General features: G+C 40.1%; 1 protein-coding gene across 1 annotated transcript; it reads left to right on the forward strand.

The window, feature by feature from the left end:
- Window positions 1–255: 255 nt before the first annotated feature.
- On the forward strand, window positions 256–12,316 carry LOC100381485 (ARP protein (REF)). Its single transcript, NM_001326462.1, has 18 exons — window positions 256–548; window positions 1,649–1,822; window positions 1,899–2,080; window positions 2,345–2,450; window positions 2,963–3,039; window positions 4,638–4,725; window positions 5,128–5,317; window positions 6,331–6,457; window positions 6,549–6,629; window positions 6,771–6,872; window positions 7,022–7,117; window positions 7,209–7,283; window positions 7,678–7,797; window positions 8,667–8,795; window positions 9,848–9,925; window positions 11,535–11,621; window positions 11,802–11,888; window positions 11,974–12,316. The coding sequence occupies exons 1-18, from the start codon at window positions 494–496 to the stop codon at window positions 12,022–12,024; spliced, it is 1,905 nt and encodes a 634-aa protein (NP_001313391.1). The 5' UTR covers window positions 256–493; the 3' UTR covers window positions 12,025–12,316.
- Window positions 12,317–13,819: the final 1,503 nt, after the last annotated feature.

Genomic DNA, 13,819 nt, shown 5'->3' on the forward strand with positions numbered 1-13,819 from the left:
CCATAAGTCTTTGCATCCTGCTCTTGTCCTTTCGCTGTTCCCGTGTTGTAAATCGTGGAATCTATCGTTCAGGGTCGTGATAAGAAACCACGCATAAGCCGATGAGCACGAACCATCTGCCCAACTGCAAACTATTGCCCCAGGTAGTGATTAGTGAAGCCGTTGGAGCACGGTTTTCATGTGCTCGGTGACGGACCTGACGGTACCCACCCCCACCCCGTCACATGCCTGGGCTTTCCAGACTCCAGAGGGCCACGCGAAATGAAACGGAACTGGGACAGCAAAGGAAGATACGGCGCGATATTTTAGATTACAGGAGAGTAGGAGACCGGCGCCGAAAGCTCCGTGGCCTCGTCTCCTTCCCCACTTCGGCCTCGGCAGTTCCGCGTGCCGGCCGGAGCCTCGTCTCGCTTCGCATCTCGCACTTCGCGCCTTCGCCGCTGCGATTCCTCAGCAGCTCCTCGGCCGCTCCACCCACCCCTGCGCCGGCGAGATGGAGCTCAAGCCCGGCATGTCGGCGCTCGTCACCGGCGGCGCCTCTGGCATCGGTAAGAGGCGCCCCTCTTCCCCAGGCTCCCAGCGACTCGCGAAACGATGTTCAGTCCCGAGTCCCGATGCCCCGTGCCGCTTTACTTCAACCTGTACAAAGGGATCCATTCGTACGAACTAGGAGAGGCTAGCGCGCGTTTATTCGCGGACTGAATTGCTTTTCTCGCCTCTGTCGATCTGAGCTGAATGCGGTGACTGGGGAGGTGATGCGCTAATTATGCGGTGTAGCAGTCGAATGGAGGAGGCGGACGTTTTTTTTTGGAAACCTTTGGATTCAGATCACGGTCGTCAGTGTAGTTGTATTGTTGTGCAGGGCACGTAGCTGCAGTGCTGCACGGCTTATGTTACAATAATAATAAGTTACCTTTACCTAATATAGTGAATTAGTGATACGTCTGTCTGGGAAATGATGCAATTATAGCTCTATCCTATGAAAATATATTTCAAAGCTATGGAAGTTTTACTGATTGGAATTCTAACGACATCTAGTTCGGATTGCACGGAGTATCAATTATACTGTATCAAAAGCTGCCAACTATTGGAATTGGTCACAATTATAATAGTATAAATCTAGTGAGAGAATCTTTTTTTGAGATTTGTGTTCTTTAAACTGCAGGTTTGCTGGAAATAAAGTAGCCGAATAGAGTTCTGTTTTGGGTACTACACATCATATAACGTGCAGCCATGCAACAATATGTGCCCACAGCAAAACCAAAGACTCAAAACTTTCTGAAAACTAGCATGTAATTGATAGCAAGGTTCTTTGTTTGGCAGATCTGATACCGCAAGGTTGCAACTGCACGTATAGGATGGTTTAAACGAAACTGAAAGTTGACGTGTACCAGTAACACTGGATTAAAGTAGCCTCTGTATGTTCTAGCTGACCATAGAACCAGATTGCTTATACCCAGTTGATGATAGCGAATAGGTTTGGTATTACACTGATTATTGATTGATATCTAGATCTTAGACCTTTAGTTTAATGTGAGGAAATTTTTCACGGTAGATTCTGCTCCGTCTTATGGGTTTAGTCTCTCCCTTCAGTCACCAGTCCGGGTAGGTACCTTTTAATGTATTAACTTAAGAGCTCTCTTTTCAGGGAAAGCACTTTGTATTGCTTTTGCAAGGAGGGGTTTATTTGTGACTGTCGTTGATTTCTCAGAGGAAAATGGAAGAGAAGTTGCTACATTAGTTCAAAAAGAAAATAGCAAATTTCACGGAGATCTTAGAATTCCATCTTCAATATTTGTTAAGTGTGATGTTAGTAATGCAGGTAAGAGTTTTTAACTTTTAGATGTTAACTGAAAGGTTTCCCTACCATGACCTTAAATATACACTTTAATATGCAGATAATCTTGCTGCTTGTTTTGAGAAGCATGTACAGACATACAATGGACTAGATATCTGCATCAACTGTGCTGGAATTGCTAATAAAACACTAGTTTATGATGATACATCTGATGGAACTAGAACATGGAGGCATGCTGTTAATGTGAACCTTGTTGCTGTCATTGATGGTACTCGCATTGCAGTAAGTCTACTGTTATTTGTCAAAAGAAATTGTTAAGTTGATCTTCCGGTAACTCAAATTGTTTATTTATACCAATGGTTATTGCTGGTGTGGTGTATCAATTACAATAGGCAGATCATGTTTGCATTCTTGGTTTAGTTTGATTTCTTCGTCTTTGTACAACTATTTTGAGTCATGTTATTAACTGTCAGGTGTGTTATCTATATTTTCTTCACATCCAAATGCCACATGCACATGACTTTTGGTTGAATTTTTAATCACCAGAGTCAAATAATGCGAAACCAAAAGAAGCCCGGTGTCATAATAAACATTGGTTCAGCGGCAGGTCTTTATCCTATGTTCCTCGATCCCGTATATAGTGCGGCAAAAGGTATATGATCCCATATACTGTTTTCTTCTTCCCTCCTTTTGTCAGCAGATTGTTATTGCAACATTGAAGGGCATGTCTGGTGCAATGGTGAGAGCTGTCTCATACAGTTACTAGGTTATGGGTTCGAAGCAGCCTCTCTGCATTTCTGTGTGTGGGTGGGGGGGGGGGCTTCTCTCGGTTTATCCCTTTTCCAGATCCCACTCAGGGCTTCTTCGTTTTGATCTCAATCCATGTGGATTGGGTGGGATTGAGTGGGTTTCAATCCCGAACAAGTCAAAATCTTTCATAATTTTCTCTAATCCCAATCCACATGGGATAGGAATAACCGAACAAGGCCTCATGTGGGAGTCTCCACCACTGGGTTTGCCCCTTTTAGATTGTGATTGCAATAGTAGCCTACTAGGCCTATTTTAATATTAACTATGGCTATTAATTTATGAAGGATAATATGTACATAAACCATCTGCTGCATGGTTCCAGATGCCTTATGATCTCACTTCGTTTCTTGACAGGGGGTGTGGTTATGTTTACAAGATCACTTTCTCCATTGAAACGCCATGGTGTTCGTGTCAATGTGCTCTGCCCGGAGGTATTAAGAAACCACATGACTTAATCAAAATTTTATTATCTGTTGATCTGTTCTATAATTTGTGTACTTGCTTTTGTTTTAGTATTTTTGTTTGTCTTAATCTTGTTACCTTTTTAAGTTTTTTTATTTTAAAAATTAATTCAACAGTGGTACAGCTGTGCATACAGCAGACTGTATTCTCTGTCTCATAAATTGACATTAATAGACAAAATTAAAAGTGAAAGAGGTTGTAGCCTATTTGGTGCGGCAACCTTAGTAGCACTTCAGGTCCAAGGTTCGACTCCCTTGGGAGCAAATTTAAACAGGCCTAAAAATGAAAACGCTTTTTGTCAGCTGTATTCCTGAGTTATACATGCAAGTGTAACAACAACAAACAAACAAAGTCTTTTAGTCCCAAGCAAGTTGAGGTAGACTGAAGTTGAAACCAAAAAAAGCCATAAATCAAGGTTCAAACGTGTGAGTAGCTGTTTCCTATGCACTCCTATTCAAGGCCAAATTTTCTGGTATATTCCATCTTTTCAAGTCTCCTTTTACTACATCTTCCCATGTTAACTTCTGTCTTTCCCTGTCTCTCTTCCCATTACTATCGCATCTTAGAATCCCACTACACACTGGTGCTTCTGGAGGTCTCCGGTCTCCGTTGAACATGTCCAAACCATCTCAACACCAGTTGGACAAATTTTTCTTCAATTGATGCTACCCATAGCCTATCATGTATATCATCTTTCCGGACTCATCCCTTCTTGTATGGCCATAAATCCAATGCGACATACACATTTCCGCAACACTTATCTAGTGAACATGTCGTCTTTTTAGGCTAAAATTCTACACCATACAATATAACGGGTCTAATCGTCGCCCTATAAAACTTGCCTTTTAGCTTCTATGGTATCATATTGTCACATAGAATGTTAGATGCTTGGCGCCACTTCTCACCTTGCTTTGATTTTATGGACTATGGTTAACATCTTCTTCAATATCTCTGTCTCTCTGTAGCATTGATCATAAATAATGAAAGGTATCCTTCTTGTACACTACTTGACCTTCCAAATCAACATCTCCTTTCTCATATGCAATAGTGCCGAAGTCGCATCTCATCATCTCATTATATGTGCAAGTGTAACCATCTGCTTTTTTTAAGTGAGATACACATGACCACTGGCGGCGCTCGATGGCATGTCCAGGACAGCCTGCCTTCAGGGTGTTTCTGGTCTAATGCCTGAGAAGTTTTTTTAGTGCAATGCCTGCGTGGGCGGCGGGAGGGGGTCTTTCCCCTGCAAGTTGATTTTTTTAGACAAAATGAAAGATTTTGACCAAATAGTGTGACTGTTAACTATCTTAAGGACCACTGGTGATATCTATACCTCTGATCCCCACCACTGCATGTGGATGATCTTATATAATTCTAGAAGCAGACTGGTATGACAAGATCAAATACTAATTAAAATTAACTAAGTGTGCCAGATGAGTTGGCCTCTGTTATTTCTAGAAACTCTCTCTCTCTCTCCTGATGGATCATGATCAACAGCTAGAAAGGACAAAGGTAAGATCAATTTGCGATTATCTGTGTTAACTTAGTCTTATACTGATTTATGCAGTTTGTCCAAACCAATATGGCGGAACAAATGAGCCGCAAAGTTATAGATTCATCTGGTGGATATTTGGAGATGGAAGATGTTGTTAACGGTACACCATTTCTGTAATCTAGTGTTATTACAGGACTATTAGCTTTGTAACCATATTTTATGTGCCATGATGATCAATGCAAGCGTCAGATGAATTGTTTTAAACTTCTAGTGTTATGTTGAGGTGGGGTGTTTTAAAGATGAACTGCACAAAAACATTTGTTATCACTGTAAAACATGTGAATTCCATTGATATAAATTCAATAATGTACATGGTAGGTTGTGTAACCTGCATGAATAGGCCAGTTCTGTTTCTGATCTTGAGAACTTTAGCAAGTGATGGTTAACCAACCAAATGGTACGGTATCTCCTGGTAGATATGGTTCAGGGATCTTGTGATGTCATATTTAACACAAACGTCAGCCCTCCACCCCACCTATTTTTTTCTATTTTTTGGCATCAGGCACATTTGAGCTTATACAGGATGAGAGCAAGGCTGGTGCTTGCCTTTGGATAACAAAACGACGAGGGATGGAGTACTGGCCAACACCAGAAGAACAAAGAAAGTATATGGTGAATCCTAACAAATCAAAAAGGATGCTGACAAACAATATATATCCTAGCATCCGAATGCCTGAATTCTTTGAGAAGATGTAAGTCTTGCTATGTTATGTTTCTTTCTTTGAGAAGGTAAGGAAGCTGAATTAGTTTAGTTAGTCAAGGGTGTGGACGTATGCCTAGACCACTTAGGTTGAAGTCCTCGTTAAGGCAAATTTTTGAGTGCTTATTTTCTCCTTAATAAAATGCCACCTGGTTCCTCTTAGGTTGGTTGTTATGGTCGCTAGATTGGTGAGGGATTGGAGAGGGGTATCGATGGGTAGGAACGTCGGCCGGGGGCCTCTGCCCACGGCCGAGCAAGAGGAGGGTTTCTCCCTTCTAATTCTTGTCTACTTTATTTCTCATCCATTGATTACATAAATAGGCCAGCTGGCTGCCCCTATCTAGCTATAGATCCTTATCTCCTTAAAACTCTCCTAAAAACTCTCAACAAACTACTAACTGATAACCTTCCTAGATAATCTCAACTAATCTCTTAAAAAATCTCAACTAATCTTCTAATCTTATCTCTAACTATCCTTATCTAATCCCCCTTGAAGGGCTCATGGCTGCTGCTACCGCAGCCCCTCCGTGGGCCTCCTTAGGCCCTGACATTGGTCTAGTTCTTTTTCTTTGACAAGGTATAAGCTGTCCAACAGCCCCCGGCCCATTAGATTGCTTTTCTTGTCCCAACAATTCCTTATGATGAGTTAAGGAGCTAATTAAACTACTTAAACCGAAATAAACAACTTTAGTTGATTAGTTCCTAGTTCCTACAATTATTATAGTAGTCAGCATTTGCTTAGGATGTGTCTCAAGTCTCAACTGTTTACGCAAGATGACATATTGCTGACCTTTTTTTGGCACATGACATTTTCTAGTAGTTTTTTAACAATTAGCTGAGCTTAGAATTTATATTGCATATCAATTATCGAGTTTCACTTGCCAGAAATTTCCTCAAATGGTAATACCCTGTCGGTAATTGTATCTCACATGCTGGAAATTTTGTGCAGGTATTCAAAATTGCATTTGTTTTATTAATGATCGTTTCTTTTTTATGCTTGTGTAGAGTTGTTCACACACTCAGCCATAATTTTCGCAATGCTACAAGACTTGAGCGTGTGCAACTGAGATTTCCTATCAAAGCGCATAGTGCTCTGGTTAAAATAATATATGCTGGCGTAAATGCTAGTGATGTAAGTCTTTCGGTTTCTTTTTCAATTGTTTTTTCGTTGATTCCTGATGCCCATTAACTGAGATTTGGATGGTTTAATGGCCTTTGTACAGGTCAACTTCAGTTCAGGACGTTATTTTAGTGGTAATCCTAAAGAAACTGCTTCACGCCTTCCATTTGATGCTGGTTTTGAAGTAATCAATTGACTTTCCTCATTAATTTTTGCATAAATTGTTTATCACATTTAGCTACGACTTTTCTGGGCACTGGGGCATCATCGACTTTGCTCATTATTTTTTTCCCTATTTCCTTATGAGGAATCTCAATGTATGCAGGGTGTGGGAATTGTTGCCGCTGTTGGAGATTCAGTCAGTCATATCAAAGTTGGCACTCCTGTGGCCCTTATGACTTTTGGGAGCTATGCTGAATTCACGGAGGTCTTCCATTTTGTGCCCTTCTATCGCACAACAAGTTACCTAGTAGCTTCTGTCGTTGAAATGAGATCATCTGCAGCATATTAAATTTGAAATATAGTTATGCTTGCCTGTCAGTACTGGTTTTTATCTTTGTTTTTTTTCTCGTGAAGGTTCCAGCCAAACATCTTCTTCCAGTGCCAAGACCAGACCCTGAGGTTGTTGCAATGTTGACATCAGGACTGACTGCATCAATTAGTCTTGAAAAGGTTTATTTTATATACCCCTGCTTGTTTTCTTTACTTTTGAGCAATCTGTTTTCTATCCTAAATTAATTTGGTTGATTTTTGCTGGCTTTAGGCAGGACAAATGACATCTGGGCAAGTTGTTTTAGTTACAGCAGCTGCTGGTGGAACAGGACAGTTCGCAGTTCAGGTCAGCTGACACCATTTCGATAGCATTACTACGTTTTTTTTTAAAAGTAGCTCCCAATTGCACATATTTTCCAATGGGTTGTGAGGAGGTATAGGATAAACATATACTGTTTATACTTTTCGAACTTATACAGAATAAACATTCCTTATAATTTGGGTTTCATCCAATTCATCTTTCACTTGGATAGTTCTTAGGGACATACTTTGGTAGCTTGTATTTTTACTGGATTGAGCAATGGGCAAGATATTCTAGCCTTCTAGGACATGGGTAAGGTTATCATATTTGGTTCTGTTGGTTCTGGTTTCCTGTTTACATATTGTTCTACTTTCGTATGATTAATTTTTAACTCTGAACAATCTTACTTTTTGAATGTTTCTTTTCATATCTTCACTAGCTGGCGAAATTAGCAGGCAACAAGGTTGTTGCCACATGTGGAGGTGAAAGTAAAGCTGAACTTCTGGCTTCCTTAGGAGTTGATCGTGTTATCAATTACAGAAATGAACGAGTCAAAGATGTATGTTTTTGTTGCAGTTTTTAAGATTGACCTTTTCTTACATCCACTGCACATAATTGGATTTTACTATGGGAGGTTTTACATGTAAAGTGTCAGCTCGATATCTTTGTTCTTGAATACGCTGGAGAACTGCACATTGTATTAAAAAGAAAGAGAATAGAGGAGAAATCCCCGTTACAAAAACAGTTACCGAAAAAAAAACACCGGTAACTAAGGGAGAAAATACCCTGACAACACCACCTTACACGAGGCCAGCAGCTCGTCTATATGGAAGAAAGACAGAGCTTTAGCACCAGCCAAGGACAAACACACAGCCTCCTCCCTAGCCAGCCGGAGAGCAGCAGCTAAACTAGAATTACACCCATCAAAGGCACACTTGTTCCTGACTTCTTGTGCTTCCAAATAGACCAAGCACCCAAAATCACCAACGAGTTGAAGCCCTTTCTCAAATGAATTAGCCACATTGATAGAGCAAATCTGCCACCAATACTCAAAGCAATGATCATCAACCGTGGAGCACAACATCTGCAGTCCTCCATTTTTGATATCTCATCCTTGTTTTGGCATTATTTTGTACTATATGTTTCTGTTTGGTTTTTCCTACCTCTATTCGCAGTTCTGCAATTTTCATAGCTTCAAGCCATATCATGCTTACTGCATACACTATTGTAACCTTTCATGTGTCATACAGAATGCAAAATATTTGATGTGCATGCTTGAACTACACTCATGTTGTAGAAACTGTAGGTTATTTAGATCTGTGATATTATGAGTTACATTTTGAAATCTCAAGTGTTTGCAAACCACATAAATTGATGCCTTGTTTGTTTTTTTCCATGTGTTTATTAATTTAAAATGTTTGAATTCAGGTTCTGAAGAAAGAGTTTCCAAGAGGTGTAGATATCATATATGAATCTGTAGGTGGGGAAATGTTTGACTTGTGCTTGAATGCACTTGCAGTCCATGGGCATCTCATTGTAATTGGTATGATCTCCCAGGTAACTTTGGCAGCCCTTGAGATCCATGCTTTTAGCTTATTATATTGCAAGTGGCAACATCTGAGGGTGATTATGTAAAACCGTCACGTGCTCCAACATTTACAGTTTCTAGGAATACTTGAAGCCTGGGACTTAGTGTCAATGATTCTGGCCCTTTTCTTTTTATTTTGTGGAAGCATAAAATCTGGAATATTTTTAAATGTGCTAAGTGTTAATAAAAACTTGGCTGGTGGGAAAGACCGCGCCCACGATATTTCACTAAGAAGAGCTTAACCGGAGCCCAACCGAGAAAAGGCACGAAAGCTGCCCCCTCATACATGGGGATGTCGCCCTCCTATGGTTCGGGCCTTGACCCGTGCTTTGAGGCCTAACCCACACAACCAGCCCCTTACACGAGGGCTTGCCTACCATAGGTCAGTTCACCGATACCGACCAAGGGAATTAGCGAGTGACTTTTTTTAACCTCAGCCTGAAATTTGCTCTCACTAAGAGTCGAGCCCATGACCTGAGGAGTGCTACTCAGACCACCTAACCAACTCAACTAGAGGCCCTTGCTAAGTGTTAATAAATACTTAGCCTATACTAAAGGGACTCTAGCTGAGTTGGTTAGGTGGTCTGATTAGCACTCTTCATGTCCTAAGTTTGACAAAAAATTCTCTTGTCTGTCACATGGCAAAGCACAGGCCTAAGGCCTGGCCCTAGCCACGGTCATTCTCACACGTGCTACGATGTCGCTGTGTATGGGTGGGCCAGGGTTCGGTTTTCTTTTGTTGAGCTACGTGGGAAGACCTTCTTAATACAATACCCGGGGATGTCTTATCCGCTGCAGGTTGAGTTTTTTTTTTTAATCTTTAACCTATTATGCATTTGGTTAATAGCTGTAGACTGGAGTCTACCAGGGAAATATTTGTTCTTTAAAAAAAATATTGTGGTTATGTTGAAACCTTTTCCGATTATATTTGGTTACATCCGGTTTTCATTGTAATAGGTTTTTATTGACATGCCATAGCTTATACCTGAATTAATAAAAATTGGTAACTTCCTATTTTCAGTATCAAGGAGAGGATGGCTGGAAGCCAAAGAACTACACTGGACTATGTGAGAAGATTCTAGCTAAAAGTCAAACTGTGGTATGTCTCACCAACTTTGTTTGTTAGAATGTACTGTGATGATATTTGGCATTCATTAAACAAATTGGTTAGGAGACAATGCATGTAGTGTATTTGATCCTACAGCGTAGATTTTCATTGAGTCAGATCATCAAATAAGCTTTAGACGTTTGATTTGGTCTATGGGAATCTATATTTAGTTAAAAAAACGAAGTTGTTGCATAATAACTGATAGAATGACCATACTAGTTCTATACATACATACTCCCTCCGTTCCGTTTTAGATGTCGCCGCTATTTATAGATTGGCTGTTGGAAACGACTTGTAAAAAGAAATGGAGGGAGTACCTATTAGAAGATGAACTTTCTATATTCCCATATTGTGACCTATATGTGCATCAGCAGCAACACTTCGGGCATCCAACTATTCTTAGACGTGAAACTGAATGTGCCATATCACTGGGAGAAGGAATGCAACATGTAGCTGTGAGAGGTTGCTGGCCGATCCTTGGCTGGCTGCTGGCATCCTGCCTGTGTCTGACGATACCATTGAGAGGTGCATGTAAGAAGGTAGATGAGTAGAGATTAGAGAATGGAAGTGAGGGAATAGGTTGATCTTTAGGATCTCCTAATGATAGTAGAGGCATAACATAGCAGTTAAATATGTCTCATGTCTTATCTAACTAACTGACACTAACACGTGTGATCCTGAAGGAATATTATCTAACAAATTGCCTTGCTGAACTTTACATAGAAGGATCAAGTGTGATCCTGTGGAGCAGCCACTGTACACCTGGACTTGCATGGTCAAAGCTTGTCTTGGCCTTGGTTATGCCATTGCCTGCATGGCAGAATGAGCTGCTGTAGTGGTGAAACTGTGATGTCCATTTAGCCCGTTACTAAATTGAAGCCAACGTGACATACATTTGTTAGCTCCTGTTTTTTCAAATGGTATGCTACTCCATCCATTTGAAACAACAAGGCTTGTTTGTCTTTAAGACAAGCCTTTGACCAGCGATTGGACTGTTACTAGAGTTTTTGGGACACAAAGTTGATGTCATATTTGTAGGAGAGATATGGCACAGCAAATAATATGTTGATTATGGATGGTGCAGTGCAGGGTTACACACACACATATATATGGGCAAGGATGACCTATAGGGTATATGACTTGTAGAATCAGAATCAACGGTAATCCTTGCCTATAATGACTCGGTATCAAGCATACTAATCACCTATGACCACAGGCCCATAGGAGAGTATCAACCATGAGACATAGGGGCTGGCCACGACCTGTGTCGTCTAGCAATATCTGTATTAAAATATGCTTGATTATAATTATAGTTTTGTATCGCATAAATGAAAAATTAGCAGAGTAATTTAGGTTGAAGCCTTGTCTGAGTGGAACGAAATATGCCTTGTAAAACACTGGAGGGAGAAGTAAATAAGCTACTCCCTCCGTTCGTTTTTATATGTCGCCCGTTAGTGCAAAGTTGAATTGTGCCACGTCAAATAAATAAAAAGGGAGGAAGTATATAGGACAACTATTGAGCTACATTGGTAGATGTTGGATCTAATATTCCAAAAGCATTCTGTTGTAGCCTTTGAAACATTTCCATTTCAAATTGCAGGCTGGATTTTTCCTTGTTCAGTATGCTCACTTGTGGCAAGATCATCTTAACAAACTTTTTGACCTGTATGCCTCTGGAAAGCTAAAGGTATGCTCCATAATTTATGCCACTCCAAGCAGGGCCTAGCAAATGGAAATAATCAGATGACTACCTTACTCCTAATATTTTGTGCTCATGATGGATCATAAATTCGTGCGATAATTTATATCTATAATTTCACCTTGTAACTTACCTTTTCATGCCATACCACGATATGGCGTGTAACAGGTTTCCCTAGACCCCAAGCAATTCTTGGGTGTTGCTTCAGTCGTAGATGCGGTCGAATATCTTCATTCTGGCAAGAGTGTTGGCAAGGTATAAGTTGTCTGTCTATCTGTGACAGCATGAGAATCTGTCCCAATCTTCGCAACTTACAGGTTTTCATCCTGAACTTTTTCAGGTCGTTGTGTGTATTGATCCATCATACGGTCAGATCGTTGCAAAATTATAATCCATGGACATGATGCGCATTGTCTTCCATGGTCACGTAGGTTATTGTCTTATAGTTACACATATACATCAAGACCGTATTTTCCCAGCGGGTGACAAATGAATAAGGGAACATGTTGGTGTATAGTTTAGTTTCATTTTTCCAAAGTGTAAGATGCACAACTATACTGAAGGACAAGCATGGGCATGGAAATCGATTAAGTTTCTAATCCCGTGCAGTAGGATATGCATTCGTGTGGCCTCGTTCCACGTTGTATGTATACAGTATATATTATATAACTTGTCTCAGTGCCACATGCTTCAATTCGAACCGGTAACAATAATTCAAACAGCTCATGCAGATGCATTCTCAAATACACAGCTTGGAACATCGATATTTTCTTTTGAAGAAAATTTGTTTGTGCTATAATATAATTTCCTTATTTGTATATGGGAGATTGGCGCATGATGATGGAAGATGGTCCATGGACCTCTAGTGCTTTTGGGAGCAAGAGAATTGGATGGAACTGCGGGGTTAATCTTCTTTCTATTTAATTTTGAATTAAAAAGGGAGTTTAGCTCTCAGGCTTAGGGCTTGTTTAGGAGGAGAACAGAAGGACTAAAATCCCCTCACTATTTAATTTTAAATAGCAAGAGGATTTCTCTAATCCCTTCTATTTCTCTTATCCCAAACAAATCCTCAGTGTTGATTTGGTGGCAGATAAATTAGAGGGGATATATGAGGAGGAAATATCTTGTTATTCAATTTTGAATAGCTAGATATTTTCTTTCCATGGATCCTCTCTAATTCTCTTGCCACCAATCAGTCCTCAATCCCTTCCAATTTCCTTAAACTAGCACTTAAGGCTCATTTGGTGACAAAGGAATTAAGGAGGATTAGAGGGGATTGAGGGAGAAATGAACTATTTTTCTCTTTCAATTCTCTCCATCTCCCTTGTCACCAAACAAGCCCTTAGGACATGTTCGGTTACAAGGGAATTGAAGGATTAAATTCCTTTCTAATTAAAATTGAATAAAAGTGAATTTAACCCCTTTCGATCTTTGTGTAATTGAACAAGGCCTTAGTAGGCATGCTATCTTGGATGAAACCACTAAGGCCTCCAAGGTGAAATTTAATAGAGAGTTTGGCTACTTGGGTTCTTATATATGATTTGCTTACATGTTCAGGACAGAATGTAGAACAATTAGGGAACAAAAAGTGGACATTTTCTGAAAGTAGATTTGATCATTTAGATGATGATAAGAATGGGTGGAGAGACAACTTATGCATCAAAGTGAAGATGGATCTAGAAAAACTTTTAACTAGGGTTGTTTATATTTCGATTAGAAATGGTAACCGAGAAGCTTTTCGTGTGAATTATGAGAAACTTGCAAAACTATGTGATGTATGTGCACTTTCGGGTCACGTTGAGTGTGGTAATTGTATGCTTCATGCATAATAGCACTTTTCAATCTAGAAATTGGTTGGTTGCTAGTCGTGAGAAGAAAGGAAAGTGAAAGGTTGTAAAAAAATTCTTTCCAAAAAGAAACTCTGAGCCTAAAAGTGGAGGTAGCGGTTAGAGAGATTCGGGCAGTGACAAGGCCAAACTAAGAGATGATGCTAGAAGTCCTTCGAAGAGAGTGGTGGTCGAGATCGTATCAGAAGTGCCATTTTAGGGAGTGGTTCTATGGTCTTAAACCTTATTGGCTAGAGTCCAAATAAAAGGCAATAGAGAAAGAGTATGTCATAGCTCATTTAGGCTCTATTTATTTCCCTTCTAGATTATATAAGTTGGATTATGGTTGAAGGATAGGAG

This window comes from Zea mays, chromosome 7 (genome assembly GCF_902167145.1).
Source record: "Zea mays cultivar B73 chromosome 7, Zm-B73-REFERENCE-NAM-5.0, whole genome shotgun sequence".
Taxonomy (NCBI): Eukaryota; Viridiplantae; Streptophyta; class Magnoliopsida; order Poales; family Poaceae; genus Zea; species Zea mays.

What these genes read in the sequence shown, in the direction of transcription:
- LOC100381485 (NM_001326462.1), top strand. Translation starts at nt 494, where the DNA reads ATGGAGCTCAAGCCCGGCATGTCGGCGCTCGTCACCGGCGGCGCCTCT. An exon ending in TTGATGGTACTCGCATTGCA is followed by an intron (nt 2,081 to 2,344) that starts GTAAGTCTACTG and finishes TTTAATCACCAG; the next exon opens with AGTCAAATAATGCGAAACCA. An exon ending in CGTATATAGTGCGGCAAAAG is followed by an intron (nt 2,451 to 2,962) that starts GTATATGATCCC and finishes GTTTCTTGACAG; the next exon opens with GGGGTGTGGTTATGTTTACA.